The 23,038-nt window shown below is 34.4% G+C and overlaps 1 protein-coding gene across 1 annotated transcript in view; it reads left to right on the top strand.

Annotated features, from left to right (window-relative positions):
- The window catches only part of LOC141451627 (cell adhesion molecule 3-like), a 133,015-nt gene extending 117,414 nt beyond the window's left edge, over positions 1 to 15,601 (top strand). Inside the window, exons 4-6 of the mRNA XM_074123086.1 lie at positions 12,614 to 12,747; positions 12,945 to 13,203; positions 15,064 to 15,601. Coding sequence (XP_073979187.1) covers positions 12,614 to 12,747; positions 12,945 to 13,203; positions 15,064 to 15,149 — 479 coding nt within the window. The 3' untranslated portion in view covers positions 15,150 to 15,601. The remainder of the gene's footprint in view (positions 1 to 12,613; positions 12,748 to 12,944; positions 13,204 to 15,063) is intronic.
- Positions 15,602 to 23,038: the final 7,437 nt, after the last annotated feature.

The raw sequence follows: 23,038 nt of genomic DNA, 5'->3' as shown, positions 1-23,038 counted from the left end.
AATCCCAATGACGAAATACCAGACAAGGAATTGTCCACTTCTTTACTTCTCTTTCTCTGTGGGTCTTCAAGCAGTTTGTAATTGCTCTGCAGAAGAAACTAATCCATTGCAAACCTAAGAAGTCTGTTGTGACTTGAAAGATAATGTCCTAGGTACAGTCTATGGGTTCAGCAAGTCATACTTGCGTTCTGTGTGATTGTTTAGTATGTCAAATGAGAGGCCATTATTCTCCTTGAATGTAAAGCATTTAGCCATTTGCATTATATGAATTTTAAATTAAAGTAATATGTATTTATATAGCTGATTCAATACTCTAAGATAAGATTCGATAAATTTTAGTTTAACCTGAAACTTTAAAAAACGCTGCCTTATGGCGCTAAAGATGTATAATCGGGTGCGATGACGTTAAGTGCTCAATTTTCGAAAAGGCAGGCGCGAATAAAGGCTGAATGTAAGAAAATTTAGTACGTCAGTAAATTAATTGGAAATCAACCAGTAATATGCAGCCGATTACTTCGTAAACCTGAACAATTAGAGGGTTTTCTGGACGATCGTGTATTATTTCACCAAGTATCCCATAATTCGATGCGAATTCTAAGCAGTATTACCAAGTTTACTGCATATTAATTGGCCCATACTCGATTAGTGCACTACCATTCGGACTCAGATCAGCAATGTTCGCTCGGCTTGGAAACATCATTTCATTATAAGTTTGTACTAACGTAATCAGTAGTAAATTTAGCCTTAGCATTTTGTAAATAGCGATCTATAATTTCTTATTTTGAAAAGTTCATCTTCGATTAAAAGCCTTCTATTTAGAGAAGACCAAAAACGGGAATGATCTGAATTGCAAGGATAGTAAGACGTTTCATTTTACAAAAATAATTGCTAATTGTCTAATTACACCTATTTTCTGATAGATAAAAGAAATAAGATTAAAGAATTGGTTAGGATATACTCATCAACTAGTCTAGCCAGGCGTTCTCTTGTCTTTATCCTAACTACCTCCTAGTTAGTCAGTGTTGTTCATTACTTACAAGCCCCAACACTAGACTTATATAAAAGAACAAAACCAAACATACGCTATCGACAAATTAAAAGATTGCTAGTAAACTGTCTGTAGACAACAAAATACTAGTTAATACTTAAAACCCATCTAGGTCTTTGTGGTGGTTGAATCAAACGCAACCAATCTTTTAAGAATTCAATCTCTACAATCTAAAATACTTTGATCCATAGTAAGGGCTCCTTTTTTACATCTCCAACCGGACCACACGTACTAGATCTTGATAATCTTTTTTATCACCCAAGTCCTAATACCTAGAAATCCACTTCAATCTGCAATCACACGTTAATACTCTAGTTCAAAAAATCTTTCTTCTACAACATACTTTCCTTTTAGGAATGATTTGCAATCAATTTATTTATTAAGAGGCTCTAAAAATAGGAAAAATGCAAATTCTAAAGAAACTTATTCCTTAATCTGCATGAATTGCTCAAAAAAAAGTTGATGTCGGCTGAACATCTTTCTCCAACCGTTTTTTTGCAATTTATGTTTTCCACTAATAATGAGAGTGCAGTACTCCCGTCATTTCCATCAAAACTCATTCATTATAAACCTCTTTTTAAATAAAACCTTCACTCCGGGCGATTTCTGTCCTTTCTCTTTATTACTATAAAACAAAATTTTACAGCTTTTCTATAGCACAGTAATTGCTTTTTATGATAACTCTGTACTTTCTTTGATTTACCTTTTGTAGTATAGAAAGCAGATTTCATTATGAAACTACCTCCTGCAATCCCTTTGACCCGCACAAACGACCCGAGCTTGTTCTAATTTCCCTGTTTCCCTCCACACAACAAACTACAAACAATAGGAGGAACACATTTTAATCAAAGCACACAAATCCTACAGATTAATTTAGTTAATCACTTTGTTTGGCAGAAAGGACTTAACGCAAATTTTTGTTAATGAATATTGTAAATGAATTTCTGTTGTGAACACCCGTGCGACATACTCTTATTGCGATTTTCAAGGTTGCAAAACTTAGCGTATTTCCTCAAAATTCATAATTTGAAAACATATTGATTCTTACCAACATTATGTTGTAAAATAGTATAATATATAGAAATGTTGCTTTTAAACGGAAGCCAAAAGTGGTCTTTCATGACAGGTCGAATATTCTCCTTCGTAGCTTTGCAACCAGTTTCCCTGGTGGCTCCAAGATAGAAACTCAAATGCTTTTTTTAAAATTTAAATTGCCTTCATCAGATGCTTTACTCACTACCAAAATTTCAGCGTTTAAGAATTCTGCATGACTTTTCTTTTTTTAAGTCGACTAAGACAATATCAGAGTTGTGCTCACCTCTGCCCGAGAACTGTCCAACAATAACGAATAATTGTTCATCAGCTTACAGTTAAACAAAAAAAGAATTATACTTAAGACTGCCGCTTTTCACGGCCGCCTGCGATTGCGTAGTAGCCCCCATTCCAATTTTAATCGAAACTTGATTAACTTGTTAGCCAAAGGCTAGCTACTCAGTTGCTGCTCAGTTACGGCTACTCAGGGAGTTATCAGAGAAACGAGACGCTCATTGAGTCTAATCAAACCTGAGTTATGTATACACAAAACCTCTAGACTCAGCGCGTACTTATTCTCTTTGATAACAGCCATCTTCTAACAACATATAAATACTTCCACTCCGACCAGGCCAGCCAGTTCTGCCCAAACGCTGTCCAAGTTCAGTTCTGCTCAGCCCATCATCAGTTCCGCATCAGTCCTACGTAGTCGTGAAGTTTCCTTTCCCCCATATTTTTGTGTAACTGTTGAAAACTTGTACTTTTGAATAAATATTTCTTTTTAAAAAGCCCCTAACGGTTGCAAAGGATATAACTCCGGGGTCATTTTGTACTTTAGTGAATGCTCTGCAACAGCCCCCAGTACGCTACTCTGTTTGTAACATATTTTTATATGGAACGAAGTATAAAGTTCGTTGTGTTCTCTGATAAAATAATGTTTACGGAACAGGAATACAGTATTTATATTTGCAAGAAGTGGTTACTTGGTTTAGAGAAAACTAGAAGGCAGTAAGACTAGATTTCAACTTATTTGAGAGTGGATAGCGCGGTGGACTTAGCATGCTGGAGTTCACGTACATTTTAGGTTCTTTTTTGCTCTTAAGCATATTTATTAGTCTTGGAAGAGGTACAAAACAAAACCTTCAAGTTCGCTAAGTAAAAATAGTTGTTACCATCAACTACTTCTGAAGGCCTTACGTGTCTTTTTGAAAGACTGTAGTGTGTCTTTCAAATGTAGGTAACTGGAATACCAGTACGCACTGGTAGGTAGTAGCTAGGTTTGTACCAGGTGAGGTTTAATAGCAGTTAATAGGAAGTAAAAAATGTTTGAAAACATTACTTTGTTACAATTTCTTGGTTGGAGACAATAGATTTGAATCTCTTAAGTAAAAATAAGATACCAGGGAAGTGGAAACAGTGATAGATGAGCTCAGTGCCAGGACTTAAGATCTTGATAGAGCTACAATATACAAACAGCCCCTTTTTGTTAGATACTAACTTCCTCCAGAGGCAGGAAAAGTTTTCTATGCCAACTAATGCTGATATTATCTGTGTCTACCCTTCTATCGCAGGAGTACAACTTGTGAGTTAGTTAATAGTATTTTTGTTCAACTTGGTTAGATTTTCATTTTGATTAACTAAAGATTTCATTTCATTTGACCAAAATGAACTCTGTTATTACCTCCTAAGCAGGAAGTATTGAAAGCTAGGTTTACCTGTAAAGTACCATTTCCTTATCCGTTCGGTCTCATCAGTTACATTGAGCTGCTAATACTAATTAGAAAATTACGTAACAGAAAGCAGTACTTAGTTAATTTGTTTCACTATTTTTAGAATCATATTGGTCTATAACAGCTGTTGTAGACGCCTTGTCGTTGAATTCTTTGGGCTATCCAAACCCTATTTTGATGGTTAGGAAGTTGGGCCACTCGTGGAAAGTATTATAGGCGCAATCGTCGTTTTGTCCAGGTTGTACATTTCTCTTAGTTGGAAACTAAGGTTCTGGTACTTCCGGATCTTTTCGCCCCTGCTTTTCTGCATGTTATCATCATTGGGTATGGCGATATCGACGATATGTGCCACTCTACCCTTCCTATTCATAACTAGTATGTCCGGCTTGTTGTTAGCAACACTCCTATCCGTTACTATCTGAGTGTCCCAATATACTTTTGTGTGCGCATTCTGCAACAGCGTCGGCGGGTTATATGTATTTATAATATGGCGCTTCTGTCCTCAGCAGCCCAAACTTTGAGCAAAGTGCTTTATGGATAATTTTAGCCACATTATTGTACCTGAGAAGGTACTCCTTCGGCGCAAGCACTGAACATCCTGCAACTATGTGCTGTATGCTTTTCGAAGTGGAGTTGCACATTCTGCATTTATCGTGCACTAGACTTTCCCCTAGAACCCATCTTCGGTACGCCTTCGTAGCTATCACCTGGTCCTGCAACGCCATTACGAACCCTTCCGTCTTAGGGAATAGATGGCCTTTTGTGAGCCATTGGCACGAGGCTAAGCTATCAGTTCCTTCTGCAGTAAGAAGGGCATAATAACTGCCGTGTAGCTGCTTTTGGCCCCATTCATTCTTCATATTATTATTATTATTATTATTATTATTATTATTATTATTATTATTATTGTTATTATTATGAAATACTAATCTCAGTTATTTCGGCTTATGTGCATTTTTTCAATGTGTACTTGTTAAAGTATGTAGTATGAGAAAAAATATAGTAGTTTCTACCTCGAGAATTTCATTATGAGAAAGTCGATTGAGTCTGCTCATATTTTTTTTTTTTGTAAATTTGAAATTATGTTATAAAAATGATTTAAGATGGAAATATTAAAAAGTGTAGAGATGTAAAATAGAGTAAAAACGTAAATTAAATTCTATTTAATAAAAGAAGGGAATAATCTGGGTCCGTTTCCCAAAGGGTTCATCTCCAGACTTCAAGTCTGCCATTTCATTGTTGAGATTATTGAAAAAGTAAGAATTTCTCTTGGGATTCCCTGTGCAATCGCGTTAATCTAGCCCCTTTTTTCATCAAGTAGGGCTTACTTTGTTGGACGCTTTCCTCTTAAGAAAGGATTTTATCTTAACTAATCTGATATGAGGGCTTATTATGTACTCAGGGGTACAAAGAATATCTTACATTATTTAGAAAATATCAAATTTAATAAGAAAATAAATAAGAATAAGCCTACTTTCACTCTCTTAACGCTTTTAATACAAAAAACAAATAAAATTAAATCCAACACCAGTCACAACAGAAAATGATCGATTTTGAATTCTCTCGGTTAGCCGTTGCTAAATTCTGATTCAGAACATTGTCTTGCATTGAGCTTGCAAGCAGGGCAAAAACCTCTTCGTTACTATGACTGACTAAATCCTTGGAATTGTAGACAATAATTTTCATTTTCCACTTTTGACGCTATTCTTCCGGTGAATTTAAATGCTGTTACAAGAAGCTTGTTGGCCGAACTGGATCTAAATGGATAGGAGGGGATGCTAATGTCGTTTGAGTATGCTGTGTGGATGGATCAATTGGAAATTTGATCCGGAGTGGTATACCATGAACAGAATGGATCCACGAATGCTTTCCCTAATAACCTCAATCCTTTTCTGATTGAAATGAAAAGTTTTCTGTTCCAAGATTAACACAAGAGTATCCTGTACTCCTTAGACATCAGGATTATGTGAAAAAGAATAGTCTTGAGTTGCCATTGTAAAACCCGGATGCCAAACTTTGGTTGAATATTTGCACGACGTCGAAAAAAGACTTAACCATCAGAGAATACGTTTTTGCTTAATTTAGGAGGCAATGAGACAATCTCCAATAAGATAATCTTGAAATCGAGCATAGAGTCGTTAAAATAGAAGATTGTCTAGAATTTTCTCCATTAATTAAAGCGGAAATAGCTAGTTAGATGGACGGAAGTCTAGAGATAGAATGCAGCTTTTTTAAGGCAAATAAATTCTACATTCTAATTCATCGCCATATTAATTATTAATTAACTTATAATAAAAATTAACGAAATTCAGTTATGTCTATTTTACTGTTATATTTAAAGAGAATGTTATCTATATTACGTAGAATAAGGTGGAAAATAAATAGCTTGAACTGTTTAGTTTACTCGTACAAGAAGTGCTCTTTGATTGGATTGAGCTGAAATGGTATTGTGTGAAGAAGGCCGGTTAAAGTGAAACTGAATTCACCTAATGGTATCATTCAGAAACACCTGCTGGAAAAGCAATTTCCTTGGCATTTTCTGTTTCTACACAATCTGAAAATGGGTACCAATAAAGAAATTGGTCTATAAAATTATTGGTCTTATTCTCCATTTAAACTCTCTAAAAATTATCTAGCAATTAAGAAAATCTTTTTTTATTTTTTAATTTATTTAATTACAATTAAATATTATTTAATTAAAATATGAATATGTACGATTCGATAACTTTTTTTGTAATGTAAGTTATCTTTCAAGATTAGATATAATTTTTTTTGTATAGAAATAGAAATAAAACAACGATAACATAAACTTTAAATTTACATAATTAGTATAACAAAAGTAATTGTTATAAGTCCAAGCTGTTTGCCAGGAAGTTATGTGGATTCTAAGAGTGCGGAAGGCCATGACCAGATTCTGGGTTGATAGCTATTCCCTAGTTTTTGGCTGATGGGATACGTGTTTGTTTATGTGAATGAGTGAAGTGCAACTTATTCCCTGAGAAACCTTAGTTTTCTAAGGGTGGTTTAGGCCTGGCAGATGATAGCCTCTGTAGGTTCTGTCAGGAAGAAGAGGAAACGGCACTGCACATGTTGTGTCAGTGTGAGGGGCTCGTGTAGCTAAGGATGTTACTTCTCGGGGAAGGAAAAACCAAGGCCTGAGGAGCTTTACCAAAGAGTCGCTCTTAAGAGTCAAGGACTGGCCTGGAGCGTGAGCTCTAAAGTCGGGAAGCCACAATAGATCCATAGGGGTCGCGGTGGCGTAGGGCTTGAGGCTGCCCTTACTTAATCTAATCTAATCTAAAGGGTGTTTTATAGAAGACTTAGAGGCGAAAGAATTAAGTAAAGTGTAGTAACAAAAGGATTAGGATTAAGAAGAAGAAAGATTAAGGAAGAAGCATTAAGTTTCTACGAGGTGTGGCTATTAAATAACGAGACTATTGCTGTAAAACATTTTATTTTAAATTTATACATATTTACGAGTAGTTATTATCACCTTCAATATACATCCCTCCCCTAACCCTACAACGCTCCATGCGAATTTACCATTGTTCGAAACCGAGCTGGAAGTCTTTTTCTGTCAGCTTCTGCATGACGCGTGCCGCTTTTTCTTTCACAGCTTCAACGGACTGAAATCGTGTACCTTTTAATGCAGATTTGATTTTAGGGAACAGATAAAAGTCACATGGGGCCAGGTCAGGCGAATAAGGCTAGGATGGCCTAAAACTGGGATGTTGTATACTTGGCTAGAAACTGTTCTTGACAGACAATGCAGTGTAAGCCGGCGCGCTGTCTTGATGGAGAACCCGTGACACTTTGTTCTTCCACAAATCGGGTCGTTTTTTCCTAACTCTTTCACGGAGTTGAGCAAGCATCTCACGGTAGTAATGTTGATTAATTATAATCGATATTTTCATCTGATTTGAACGTGGAAGGGCGACCCGGGCGGTCATCATCTCTGACGTTTTCTCGACCATCTTGGAAACGCTTGAACCACTCAAAAATTCGCGCACGTGATAAACATTCATCGCCATAAACTTCTTTTAATAAAAGATAAGTTTCAGTAGCGGTTTTACCCAGTTTCATGTGAGATTTCACGACAATCCGTTGCTCTACTACATGTGTAGTATCTTGTTTTCGGCAAAACGAAACTAACACCTCTTCTTACACAAACGATGGTTCCGGTCAGACAGATTTCTCTACTAACACGTGAGACGCTGCAATCGAAAGAGAAGGCTTTACGCTGCACAGCTGTCGGTCGTTAGGATTTGGCGCATGCATAGTTCTTCTGTAGCAGCATCAGTCTCGTTATTTAATAGCCATACCTCGTATTGTACTTCCAAGCAAATACAGCAAGACTGTACCTGGATGTACTCCCAAACGCGGACGCTAAAAATCTGTCATAAATGAAAAAGAAGTTCGACAATATGATTACCCTTTAGAGAAGAGATTCTAAAGCGTATTCCCAAAATTTTCCAAATTGTAAGAGATCAATGCTTAGATATGGTAAGTCTCTTCTGATTACATTAATTCCTGCTTTGTGAATCCTTGTTTATTACCCAGTATTTCGAGAATACATTGATCTTCCGAGTTCTGATGATGTCTTGAATTTAGGATTTAGCAACTCTATTTTAGCGAAGTTCTGCAATTACATACTTGGTATTAAAAAATAACTGTTAAACTTTGTCTTGTATGGGGTTAGATTGAAAAAAGTATCGCGTTAAGAAATCTTAATATTTTTTTCATTTAAGAGCCTTTAAGCGTAAGAAAACTTATGTATTTTTTAAATTTGTTACAGAAAATATAAAATATAATTTCACCAAAGAGTAATAAAAAGAAATGACTGTTTCACCTTAGATAATATTCTAAAATTAGCTTTCATATGCAGGCTTATTTTTGAAAAATCTACGGAATCTATATTGTAACAAAAAAATTACAGTTATAAAGGAAGGTTTGCCCTATATTATAAAGAAAATTTGGGAATTTTATCTTTTATAGAAAAAGAGAAAAAAATTGTCAAAGTTGGGTGTTTTTCAACGTTACGCTTTTTCGTGCACTTTTTGACGATCAACCCTTATACAGTGACTCCCATTAATATGGGACACCTATTACAAAATGATTTAAAAGGAAAATGAAAACAACATACAAAAGTTTGGATTATTTTTTTTTTTAAATTACATTAGCAACATCTGTGGAAATTATATATAAGTATAAATCGATGAAATTCCAAACTGTTAGGTAGCACTTTTTGAAAAAGTGTGAAATAAGGCTCTCAAAAATATTGGGACACCAGTTTAAATGTTCAATATTTAAAATTTAATAATTGCTTTTTGACTTACAATAGCCCTCTAACGATCAGGCATAGGTGAAACAAGTTTTTGGTTAATTCAGGTGGTGTTTTTTTCCTATTCGTCCAGGAAACATAGTTTTAATTCATTTTTGTTAGATATTACTCGTTTACTTAAAGCACTAGCTAAATATTGCCATAAATGTTCAATGGGATTAAGATCTGGTGACTGCGGAGAGGTTTGGAATACTTTTGGGCAATTGTATAACAGTCACTGACGTATCACCCAAGCCGTAGGTTTGGGGGTCGTTATCTTGGTAGAATTTAGAAGACCCCCAAAATACCAAATGTTTGGGCACTTTTTTCAAATTATATTTTAATATATTACTATAAACCATTTTGTGCATCATTCCATCAATAAACACTAATTCTCCAAATCCTGATGCGGACATCCAGCCCCAAACCAGAACTGACCCACCTCCACCCGGTGGTGCAGCTTTAAAACCCTTTAAAGTTGGCTGTAAATTCTTCTTTTCGAGTTCAGCATTCGCTTTCCTCCAGACCAGAACCCTTCCATCTGACTGGAAAACATTAAATTTTGATTCATCGCTAGAGTATATCATTCCAAAAGTCACTATTTACATTGAAACATTTTTCGGCAAATTTCACTCTCTTAACACGATTTATCTTACTGACAAAAGGATTCTTCCAGGCTACTCTACCATGATAGTCGAGTTTTCTTAGCACTCTCCGAACTGTTTCTGCTCCTTTTTTGCTCTCTGAACATGTCAAAAATTTCACATTGAAGTTTTGGTGCACTAAGTCGGTGATCTTTTCTAATTCTTTTAATATATAACGCTGCTCTCTCTCAGAGAGCAGTTGAGGACGGCCTTTTTGTGGGGTTGAAACAATTCTTTTTTCTTTTTGGTAACGCTGAATGATGTTCCACGCAGTAGATGTTTTAGGTCCGATCAGTTTTTCTGTCTCTCTAACACTTTTTATTGTCTTTGTGCAAAGAAATTATAATATTTCTTTGTTCAATCGTTGTATTTGTATTTTAGCCTGACATGTTACACCTGGCTTGATTTATATAAACTAATTTAATTATTAATTTCATATTGAATATATGCTTAAGGTATATATTTACAAATTGTATAAATATTCGGGCAAAACCTTGGACAAACTATAAATTATAATAGTGTCCCAATATTTATGAGAGGTAGAATTTGCTCTTATTATTATATATATTTTTTTTAATCTACCAAAACATTTTTATGTACTTATTTAAATAGTTTTTATTTAATTAATAGTAATTATAAAATGAAATGAATTTTTAAAAATTTGAATAAATGGGTGCCACTTTTAATCTTCGTCAATTTTGAACTTCTGTATGTACTGTCCCAATATTAATGGGAGTCACTGTACAATTGTTTTAATAACATTTCTATTTATTTAATTTTAAATGAATATTAAACTTTAAAACATTCCAAGAATCTTTTCAAATTAAAAGTATAATGAACGAACAAGTGTCAATATTTAGTAACGAAAACTATTTGCTTGGCTACAATAACTAAATTGCCAATTACAATTCATTGTTTACTCGGTGTCTTGGTGTATAAATATTATATTTAGGAAAATTAAGTTAAAAAGACAATTTGATTTTTATCTATTTATTTATTACATTTGCAAAAGTCAAGTGGCTTTTTTTAAGAGAGTGCTTTTGTCAGTCGAGATAGATTATAATGGAAACTAAAACAAAAAAAATGTATCAAAAATTATTTTAGAGTAATTTAAATTTGCCATTTAGCATCATTCAAGACCTGGGGCATTAGCTTTCACTGCTAGCTTTCTATTTGGCTGCCCGGTTTGGGATTGCTAGTAATATTTAATACATAGTACTATTTTGGTAGCCAAGTGGTTGGTGAGTAGAAGTTGTACCACCGGACAGCAATATGAACTACCTGGGGCTTACTAAGTAACTTACGGACCTTGTAACAACCTAATCCCTTAAGAGTAAACTCCTGCAATATTATCAAGTTGAACCTTTCCCATTTATACAGTGTGAATACCTCTCTGTTATTTCTGCAATATATTTAGTTATTTTAATGTATAATTGAATATAGTTTATTTTGTTTATACAATAGATTGCATTTCAAGGAAAATTATGTTGTGCAGTACAGTTCAATTTATTTATTGCATTCTAATTATATTTATTTAGCTATTAAATAAATACATCCACCCTCGGTCTATGACAATTCGCAAGGAATAATCCTCATCGACTATCTGGAAAAGGGTAAAACTATTACAGGTGCATATTATTCATCGTTATTGGACCGTTTGAAAACTGAGCTGCAAGAAAAACGCCCACGATTGGCCCACAAAAAAGTCCTTTTCCATCATGACAACGCACCAGCTCACACCTCAGCAGTTGTGGTCGCAAAATTAATGGAAATAGGGTTCCAACTCGTTTCACATCCCCCCTATTCACCAGACTTGGCTCCCTCAGACTACTATTTGTTCCCCAATATGAAGAAATGGCTGGCGGGGAAAAGATTTTATTCAAACGAGGAGGTGATTGCAGAAACGAGTGGCTATTTTTCAGACTTGGACAAATCCTATTATTCGGAAGGGATCAACAAACTAGAGCAACGTTGGACGAAGTGTATAAGCCTAAAAGGAGACTATGTTGAAAAATAAAAAAGGTTTACCCCAAAAAATTAAGTAGTTTTTATTTTTGCACGGACTTTTCATACGACCCGCGTATATTTTGTTTTGATTTTTTTTAATTTCAAATGTGATTTCTGTTAACAAACCAAAAATTATCTCTTATTAAATTTTCCATTTGTAATGATGGAGTGGTTGGTCTATGAATTAACCCCGTACTTATTAGCAACTGTTCTCGACTCGTTCCAGTTAATCGGGCTGAATCTCCAGACTCGAATTCTTATGAAAAAGATTCTAAATCTGCAAAAAAATAAAAAAATAAAAAAAACCTGAATCGATTAGACCAAAATACTTTTAGGTAAAGCGAAAAAAAGATTGTGTGGGTGTTTTTTTTAAATATTGTTTTTGAACGTACTGTATTTAGTTTCAACACTTTCATCCCTGAAGTGATGTTCTAGAAGCTGTCAAAGTATCCCAACTGTGGCTGGCTATCATCCTTGAATTTATCTCTGAAAGTAAATCAACTGTATCTGTAACAGTTTCTGTAACTCAACCAACCCGCATAGCCACGCCCTGAAGAAGACAATATATTTGTCGAAACGTTGGCAAAAAGGCGAGTTGTTTTTTTTTTTTTGACCGATTCCTCGCCATTCTTGAATTCTTAGTTTAATAATTTACGGTCACGAAACCAATATATTCATATTTGCAAATAAGTTAAATTAAAGGTCAGAACTTAACCCAGAGAACACTATTAGTTCATGATTTCATTACCTTAAAGAACTCAGAAATTAATTGTAATCTTGACTATTATCTATATGCTCTACAAGAATTCTGATTAGTATGTACTTTTCGCAGAGCTGCCCGCTCAAGGACCAAGAATCGATGGTGGAAGACCTAGGTACCAAGTGGGCGATATGGTCAGACTAAATTGTACTTCTGGCCCTTCAAAACCTGCAGCTAAACTCAACTGGTTCATCAATGGAGTTCAGGTGAAATAGTTAGCTGATATAATTGAAATATTAACACTATTATGTTTTCTACTATAAATCTTAATCTTACTCAGCGTTAGTAATAATCCTAACCTACTTAAATTGTTCAACTTCTTATCTTAAAACTCCAATTCTGAACAATAACTTCGCGTTTACATTTTTGTTTCCTCACCAATAAAAACAAAACTAATTTACAGGCAGACGATTCCTTCTTGTTAGGCCCACGTATCCAAAGTGTAGGTCCATATCTAGAAGAATCAGCTCTTGGTTTAGAGTTCCGTGTTAAACGACATCATTTCAAGCATGGTGATTTGAAATTGAAGTGCCTGGCCAGCATTGGTACAATGTATTGGAAATCGAATGAAGAATCCGTAGAAGGTGATCGACCACAGAGGCCGCCCGTAATGGAAGTAAGAGACAATCAACCTCACTCATCCAGAACAGATTTAGTACACAGTAAGTTGAAATTTAACTATTTCTATTTCTAATGAATTAAAATGGCTTTGAAAAAAATGTGTCCTCATTCTTGACATAACTAAATCCACCCTATTTTCTATTCAGTTTTGTAATTAAAAGAACGCATCTCAGAAATTGTACATTAAAAATAAAAAGTTATATGATAGCCTATTTTTCAGGCAGAGCTTGTTAGTCTAGGTAACAAATTAGGTGTCCTGGTCAGGGGCGTTAATATTAAGAAATATTAAGTAGTTACACACGAGTTCGAACTGTGGTTCTTCCACTCACAAATCCTCCGCTTCATAACCATTAGTCTATAACCCCATTCAGTATTTAATAAGTTATTCTTCACAGTAAGATCTTTACATTTTTTATTTATTTATTCTAAAGCAGACGAAATGTTCTATCCAAAAGCTGGACAAAAAACTGGTTGGTTGTCTAGAGATGGGGTGAATCTTGTACAATACTTGTGAGCATTAATGTCTTTACAGGAAAAATAGGCGGTTGCTCTCCAGAAAGCCCTAAAAAGAATCAATCCTAAAAAAAAGAAGAAGTAAAACGTAAATTAAGAGATAACACAAAATATACAACTAGGTAAAAATAAAAATGTTTAATTTTAGTTGTTACACCCTACTAAATTCACATTATTCTTTATTAAATAATTTTTCCAAAATTTAAAAAAATTGTAGGCGTCCTATATAAGTTAAAAATGTAATAGAGGTCAAGAATAACAGGAAAAACCTAAATTGTTTTGTGTATTTGCTTAATTTGCAAAAATTCCCATCAAAAAGTGAAGTAAAATGCAAATTTCGTATCAGTAGGACATGTTATTGAAGGAGCTCTTAGTAGAATCCACGTGAGATGAGTGCAGATGATTGGAGATAAACACCGACCAATAAGGTTACAGTATGAAAAGTCGAAAATGAAGGCTGGGTGTGCTGAAATTCTATTGGCTGTTATAATTTTCTAGCATGGCTACACCTCTTGGCTATACTTCTAAGCTAAGCTCCTAGCCCATTATGTCCTACTGATACGAAATTTGCATTTTACTTCACTTTTTGATGGGAATTTTCTACATATTGCTTTAAAATCTAAATTTCGTATCAGTAGGACATGTTAGTGCAGGAGCTCGTAGTAGAATACACGTGAGATGAGTGCAGTTGATTGGAGATAAACACCGACCAATAAGGTTACAGTATGATAAGACGAAAATGTAAGATGGGCATGCTGCAATTCTATTGGCTGTTACAATTTTCTAGCATTGCCACACCTCTTGGCTATACTTCCAAGCTGAGCTCCTAGCGCATTATGTCCTACTGATACGAAATTTGCATTTTACTTCACTTTTTAATGGGAATTTTCTACATTTTGCTTTAAAATCTTAATTTTATAGCTTTTAGTTATTATTTTGTGCTATGTTATAGTGTTTTATCTTTAAAATAAAATAATATTTTTAACTATGATGATATTTTTAGTTTTTTGACATTTTAACTCATTGTATCAATAAAACAGTATACACGTCATTGTTTCTTTTGACTTTTGTTCACATTTGGAGAGAAGGATAACATTTCTTTTACCGTTTTATGTATACATTAATGCTAGAGTATTGTCTGCTTTACAACTTCTGCTTTTACCATTTTTTTTTAAACACGTAGATCCACAATCTCAGTTATCATCAGGTGTAAAGTTTTCCTAATTTTCTTAGTTATATTTTCCAACACTGACTTCAAAACAACAATTGATGAATGCAAGAAGAAATGTTTATTGCATTTCTTTTGTATTTGTTTGGATCTTATAACTTTTAATTGAAATATATACAGTTTTTTCTTTTCTTATTTTTTCATGTTTCCTTTGTTACAGTGTCTTCAGGAGCCCAAAGAATTGGCAGCAGTTGTTTCAATATTATTTTCAACTTTTTTTTTACATTACTGCCATTCTTCAGATAGTAAACATCGTGTTAAGTACATAAATATGAATTTATTAATGAAATCTGTGCCATTCATAAATTACAAGACAATAATAATTCAAGTTGTAAAATCTATTTATAATTGAACGAATACATCTGAATTGTGTCAACGAAGTTATCGTTAATGTTTCGTTTGTTTGTTTGAACTGTTCTAAAAAAAATAAATTAATAAAATGGGAAAGAATTAGTGTAAAAGAAAAGAAAGATATCTTTTTTGTGGAAAACACGAACAATTTGTTTCCTTATTACTTTAGTTATTTTTCAATAAAAAGTTTCTTTTGAAGTGTAGCTTTGAAGTTTGTGTAAAGCTGAGTTCTTTACAAAATTAAGAAAGAATGTTGTTTATTTATACAAAGATTGTGTACATTTTGTAAATATTTAGCGAAGTTATAATATTGTGAAAATGTAAAATTAAAAATATTGAAAAGGTTTTTCTTTAATTATTTTATTTTTCCTCAATCTGTTTTTCTTTTCTTTTTTTAATACAAAAACAAGTTCCTTAACATTAAAATTCTTGAAATCTAACTTCCTTTTATAAAGAAAATTAAAAAGAAGTAAATTGTGCCATTACTAATATGGATTTATAGTGTTTCGCACTATGTATTTAAGGAAATGGTTACCATACTTTAGGTATTGTTTCGCACCTTTTTGTTAATTATCGAATTTCATAAATGATTTACTTACCAAAACAATACAGCAGTAATATTATTCGACTTAATGGGCTCAACTACTCTAGCAATTTCTACTTCTAGCAATCACAAGGAAATCGCCGATTATATTGCCAAGAACTAGCCTGATATCTTGCGGAATACAATAACAAAAGACAAGCACAGATCTCCTGGAGATAGATACCACTAAGCCAGCGCTATAGGGTTTGCCATCGACGCTAGCAAGGATGTTTTCCTGAGAAAATGTGAAGGAAATGGCAAGAGTAAAGCTTTAAGCTTCTTGACCGAAAGAAGGAACGTCGCAGTGGGGGGCATTCTTTAGGCTCATCACTTGGCTTTATGACTTTCTCCATAATCAAACTCCAAAGATTTGGTCCAGTTGATTCGTTCAAATGCCCATTGTGCGATGTATGGAGGAGGAGATATGAGGGCGGAATATCTACAGTAGAAATGCCTTCCAGTAGCGTAGGGGAAAAACAAAGTACAATAATTTACCAGTTCATTAAACAATGTTCTCCCATACTTTGTAAAGGTTTAAACAGAAAAACATTGATTACACTATTTACTATCGCGTAATACTTTGAAAGGTGAATAGAAAACGAGATTAAGAAATTTACACATACAATGAAATGATTTTCTCAAACCTCAAAATATTAGGAATACATTTAAGTTCAATCGTTAACGGCTATGGTTGGTTTTAGCAGGTCCTGGATCCGCCAGTTGGTTCAGGTGATGAGTGGACATGCGAATTTAGCGTACCATCTTTTCAAATACGGCCTTACCCAGTCGCCAAATTGTGCTGGCTGTGGTGAGTCCAACGAAACTGTGCGGCACTTTGTAGAGGTATTTATTCTGAAACTAGAGATTTCTCGTCTTCGGGAGGTTAAATGTTTCCCTACCGGAGACTGTAGCGCCTGGTAATCTTTACCAGAACTTTCTAGGTTTATTCAGTGCACTGTGGCGATTGAGTCGCCATGCTCCCTAGTGTCCTGTTACTACCTTATTAGTTTATTGTTCCGCTATCCTGCAATCTTTAGCCGGATTTGTTGGTCTTGAAGCCCCCCAGTGTCTCTTATGAGATGAGGAGTGGGCGGGGAACAATGGGCATTTGGATTGGCTGCGTTCCTTCCCCTTTTTGGTGCAACCTCCCGTCTAAAAACAATCTAATCTAAGTTCAATCACTCAATTTTTATCTTTGAATGTTTTCTTACCTAATCCTGGCAGGTTTTAGATGTCCAATCCATCAATGGAGGTTGATTCAACAGTTTGCTGAAGAGAACACTTTTAAAATCTCAGTCACACGCTGTACCCGCTGACTGAGAGAACGAGAATCCCTTTGGATGTGCGGGTTTAATATTTAGAATTTTACCAATTAGTAAAAACATTTTTGAAAAAATAATAAATTAATAAAAAATAAAGCTAATGAAATCATTAGTTATTAAATTGTTCTGTACGTTTTGTTTACAAATAATGTTTTGGAATTATAGTTACCCGGGGGTGTGGCCTAATTCGAAGTGATTCTGATTCGCTGTTACTATAGAACCCGCCATATTCAAATATAAATATAAAACTATTTCTTTATTTTATATTTACATTTAAATCTGGCGGGTTATATGGTAACAGCAAATCAGAATCACTTCGAATTATTTATTTAAGATTGATAATTTTATTTAAACCCCCCTTTATATGGGGGCTTTGCCCCCACACCCCCTGATTTATTTATTTCTTAATGGGGGGCTTCGCCCCCACACCCCCCTCCTACCCTACCTAATCACCCTCAATTTTTTTAATTTGAGTCACAAGATTCATTACAATAATTACACAGAACAACACAAAAGAAACTTACCTTATTCTGTGGAGTCCTTTTCCTGAGGAGGGTATACTTGTCGAACTCCCTCCAGAAAATCGAACAAAATTTTATAACATTCATTACTCCATCCTCACTCACACTACAATCATGCTTTAATTTTAAAAAAAAAAAACTGCAAATTTAAAACGCTCATGCTCATAAAGTTACAAAAAAAAAAAAAAGGCACCTCAAATCACAAACAGGGCACTCGCGGGAACTAATAATACATTAAAAAGGAAGCAGTTATGTACTATGCAGTAAGTGTACTGCGTATGCGCGCGAAACATAAGAGTTACGAAATTCGCACAATCCGAAACAGTTCATTGGCGGGAAGTAGTTTAAAAAAAACTCAACGGTAAGTGCGCTGTACTGCGCATGCCCTAAAAATAAACAGGCCACACCATCGGGTAACTATTCTTTACATTAGTTTATTGTTCCGCTATCCTGCAATCTTTAGCCGGATTTGTTGGTCTTGAAGCCCCCCAGTGTCTCTTATGAGATGAGGAGTGGGCGGGGAACAATGGGCATTTGGATTGGCTGCGTTCTTTCCCCTTTTTGGTGCAACCGCCCGTCTAAAAACAATCTAATCTAAGTTCAATCACTCAATTTTTATCTTTAAATGTTTTCTTACCTAATCCTGGCAGGCAACAGAGATTTCTTTCTCAGTCGAAAGTAATGGAAGTAGCTTTCCTCCATGGCGTAATAAGTTTCTTAGAAATATGTGGGGTGTGGATGATGGCCTATAGTTTTCTTTATTTGCTTTTTGAGGAACCAGGTAAGTACTTTTAGGGGCTAAGGTTGTAATAATTGTTAAATACTTATTTTTTGTGGAATATCACTAAATAAATGCGAGCTCAAGTAATATATTTTTAAAAAAGGACCAAAAATCTTTCCCCCTTTTTTAAAATAAATTTCACCAAATTTTTGCTAACAAATTTCTTCCCTGAAATAGAAAACTGTGATGCTGTCCCGGAGTTTTCCCTGAAAATTAAAAAAAGCAGAAAACAAAAATGCCACTCACTTTTTGATAACCTTCCAAATAAAATAATTACAAAAAAATTTAGCTAAAAATAAAGATTTGGGCGAGTTGGTAGCATTAAATTATTATAACATTATATTTAAATCTTAATTATTATTCAGCTGTACAATTTCCATAATACGAACATTAATTTATTATAATTTTCCAATTAAAAAGAATTTCTCTGTTTTTTGAACATTCAAGTTAAAGCCATTATCTTTTATTTCATTCTTTTTCAAAAGTAATTAATATTGACAACACATTTTTTTTACAATTTTTACTTCAATTTTTATAAACATTTATATAATAATATTTATCCAAAGAATTGATTTTTTTTTTAACAAAAATATATATTAATTATGACAATAAAAATCGACTTTCTTTATTTTGAAATTCAAAATTGAAAACATTAATAACACTGTTTACGTCTTGGGTAACTCCATTTTATCTTTTTGCAACTGAGCAACAATGAATCCCAATTATTAAAATTGAAAGTGATCACTAGGGAACGGATTCGTATGTATTTACATATTTTTTTCTAGGCAATTTACAGACTTTTTCAACTAGAAGTATTCATACTGACACTTTTTAAGCCGTTTGAGCCTACTTTTATTTCACATATTTCCACATATTTGGATGTTATCGCATATTTATACATATTTGATTAAAATAAATAAATATTTCTACATATTTAATCAAAATATGTACATATTTTTCATTTTGGGCATATTTTCATAATTGGGAGGTGGTTGACAGGAACTGTGAACCACAGACTGTAGGGCTGTGAATCACAGTGGTTAAAAAAGTGTTCTTAAAAGCACCAAGTCGCATTAAAATGCTAAAAGATCTCTATCCCAGACTTGTGCCTTCCACCAGAACCAATATTGACAAGATGGGGTACTTGGCTGGAAGCAGCTCAGTATTACTATGAAAAACTACAATAAAATCAAGAATGTCCTTTCACATCTCGAAGACGAAGCAGTAGCGATAAATACAGCCAAGTCTTTATTCGAGAAACCTAATTTAAGGAACGACCTTGCATTCATTTCTGACAATTGCGTATTTCTTGCACAAGCCATTACCCAACTTGAGTCCCAAAATGTTGGACTGACAGAAAACGTGTCCAACGTTAAAAAAAGTCATCGAAAAGGTGGAAGGAATGCCTGGGAGTAAGGGAGATCTGATCAGATCAAAACTGGTAGAAGTACTGAGCAAGAACAAAGGGTGGGAGACCATCTGCCAGATTTCTGATATTATCAGTGGAACAGAAGTCACCTCAGAACATCGTGTACCCTTTACAACCAACGAGATAACTTCTTTCAGCAAGGCACCTATAACATCTGTAGATGTTGAACGATCTTTTAGTCGTTACAAGTCCATCTTACGCCCAGATCGTCGTCACTTTACGTTCCAACATTTGAAATTTCATCTGGTTGCAAACAATTTCGAAGAGTGAAGTTTTCAAAATTGAAAATTTAACACATCTTTTTATAAATAGTAAAAATGTTCTTTGTTGTATAAATCATTATAACTTGTAAAAACAAATTATTTTGTTCCTAATAAATTATTATAAATTGTAAAAATGTTCTTTTCTTGTATAAATAATTATAACTTACCCCCCCCCCCAAATTCCATTTTCATAAAAAAAAATGTCCATTTTACTTAAATATTCCAGAAAATATTTTAAGAAAATCACATATTTTCCACATAATTGACGAAAATAAATGCATATTTAGTTAAATATTTGGCATTTTTGAATACATAAAAATCCGTTCCTTAGTGATCACCCACTTTAAATTCCAAGTATTGATTCTTTTCCCACAAATGGTAAAGAAATATTCAACTCTTTAAGCAGCCTAATATCTGATGGCGGTTAAAAAACAAACAAGGGCTTATTTACAAAACAAGGCTATTTTAAGGGGCCTTCAAAATCAGTGCAATGGAAATTAAGTTCTTTACAAAATTAAGCAGTATATAAGTGCGGTGGAAATGAATTGCATTACTCTTCTTCATTGATCACTGAGCACAATCTCTGCACAACAGAAGATCAACAGAGATTTCTTTCTCAGTCGAAAGTAATGGAAGTAGCTTTCCTCCATGGCGTAATAAGTTTCTTAGAAATATGGGGGGGTGGGTGTGGATGATGGCCTATAGTTTTCTTTATTTGCTTTTTGAGGAAACTCAATGGCTGGGGTATGTAGTTGTTCGAAGGCTGGGGTTTTGTGAAAAAGCTCTTGGAGAAAGGTAAATCGTAAGAAAATGATGGTTGGAAGAAGAAGAAGAGGAACAAGAATGGGAGTAAGAACTTGGAGAAGACACACGCCCAGGTCCTTTAGAGGTAGTTATGATCGAGGGGGATCCAGTAAGTCATTCCAGATAAGGAGATCAGGATAAGGATCTTCTTTCTTTTCATGGAACCAGGAATGTTATGACTTTTCTTTCGGTTATTAGGTTAAATAATTGGTCTAATTGGGATTTTTTTGGTTTGGTAACCAAAGAGTTTTGCCATTTCGTTTTAAAGAAGATGGTGCCGCCAAAATATAGTATCGTCCAGAAAAAAGAAAATTTAAACAGACCTCCTTTCTATCTTCTTTGGATGAGGTTCGGGTGTAAATCTGGTTACCGACTTCTTTCTGGGTTCTTAGGCATCGTCTTTGCATCCATTAAGTCAATAAGAGAGATAAGAGAGGGTTCTTCTATCTCTCTTCAGAGCGATTAATCTTCGAGGTTTCCTTCTTATAGTTTAAAAGATCAACTAGACTGGTACACAAATGATATAGTTGGCATTTTTTTCCCCAAATTCATGATTCGGCTACAAACGAAGACCTCAAACTCTGATAATAATCTATGATTATTAAGCAATGCAGCTTGCAACAAACTGGTTCTTTGGGCAGTAAGAGAAAATTTACCAAAACCTTCGTTCAAATTTTGATCCGAATATTTGTGGTACCAAATTTTAATCTAAATTCAAGATGACAAAATATTTTTAACTAACTTGGATTTGGAGGAGGAGACTTAAACGCGAAAAACAAATAATAAAACTGACAGAAAAAAACTTCGTCATCGAAATCTAAACTCCTGATGGCCATAACTTCTTATCTTCGTGAAGACTTCCTTTTCAATTCATGTATCCATTCATTCTAGTAGATATATTCAATCCAAGAAACTCATCGATGTTCACTCACCTCACAGACTTGGAAGCACCACATTCTTTGGCTCCCAAATTACATTCCAAGTAATCAAACGTTTCCCAAAATGCAGACACTGACACTGGGGCCACTTAATCCTAAAATGCAGTTACCATCTACTGCAGTAGTCTTGTAGACTCTCTATAACTGCGCACCATAATTGGGGGGGGGGGGTCTCCATACAATGTTCTGACCAACTTTACGTGTCTTAGCAATGAGTCAAAGATCATCAAGCGACCAGCACTCAGAAGAATAAGGGATGACTGGCCTGAGACGACCCCTTGATGATCTTTTGCTATTCGGGAGACCTTTCATGTTTCGAAAGGTTTGCAATTTTTGGTATCATTGGCCCCCTACTCTGCTCTCTTAGGGTACGTTTACAACGGAACTGTGAGCATAGATGATAGCAGAGATGATAACTGATAGAGTAAAATATAATCGCTGATTAGTGTGCACAACAGAGCTGTGATACATGCAACATGTCCGAGTAGCGAAGAAGCAACAAAATGTTATATTTTAAAGAAAAAACGCTTTAGAAAATATCATGTACATCCCATAAATAAAAAACGAAGTACTTTGGGTGAATTTCACTATTTATATAAGGAACTTAGAAATTATCCGGATCGTTTTTTTGAATATGTGAGGATGGGTCCACCCACATTCGACTATATTTTAGAAAAAATAAGGTCAAAATTAAGAACACTTTGGAAAAATTGTCATGGAAATCCTATAACCATAGAAGAAAAACTAGTGATTTTTCTTAGGTAAGTAATGATTTTATTAAAAAAAACAAACAAATAAATACACATGAAAATAAATGTAAGCACGATTTAAAAAACAAAATATTGTTTAAAAGTAAATAATAAAAAATAATGAGTAAAGACAGCACTAAATAATTTTTCGACGTCCATTTTGAAGCTCCGATACTGGAGTTCAGCTAGCAGAAAAATGAAAAATTCAATTCTATCATCTATGCTCGTTTATAGCAGCGCGTATGAGTCACTAGTCGAAGCTTCGTTGTGCACGCTCACATAAGAATGTACTAGGTTATTCTATAAGCGCTGATGCATCACTGCTATTATCTCCGCTATCATCTATGCTCACAGCTCCGTTGTGAACGTACCCTTAACAGCTTTGGCTCTAGTA

This window comes from Rhodnius prolixus, unplaced genomic scaffold, assembly GCF_049639745.1.
Source record: "Rhodnius prolixus isolate KJV_2025 unplaced genomic scaffold, Rpr scaffold_14, whole genome shotgun sequence".
Lineage (NCBI taxonomy): Eukaryota > Metazoa > Arthropoda > Insecta > Hemiptera > Reduviidae > Rhodnius > Rhodnius prolixus.
Note: the sequence above shows the minus strand (reverse complement) of the source record. Positions and strands in the feature narration are given on the sequence as shown.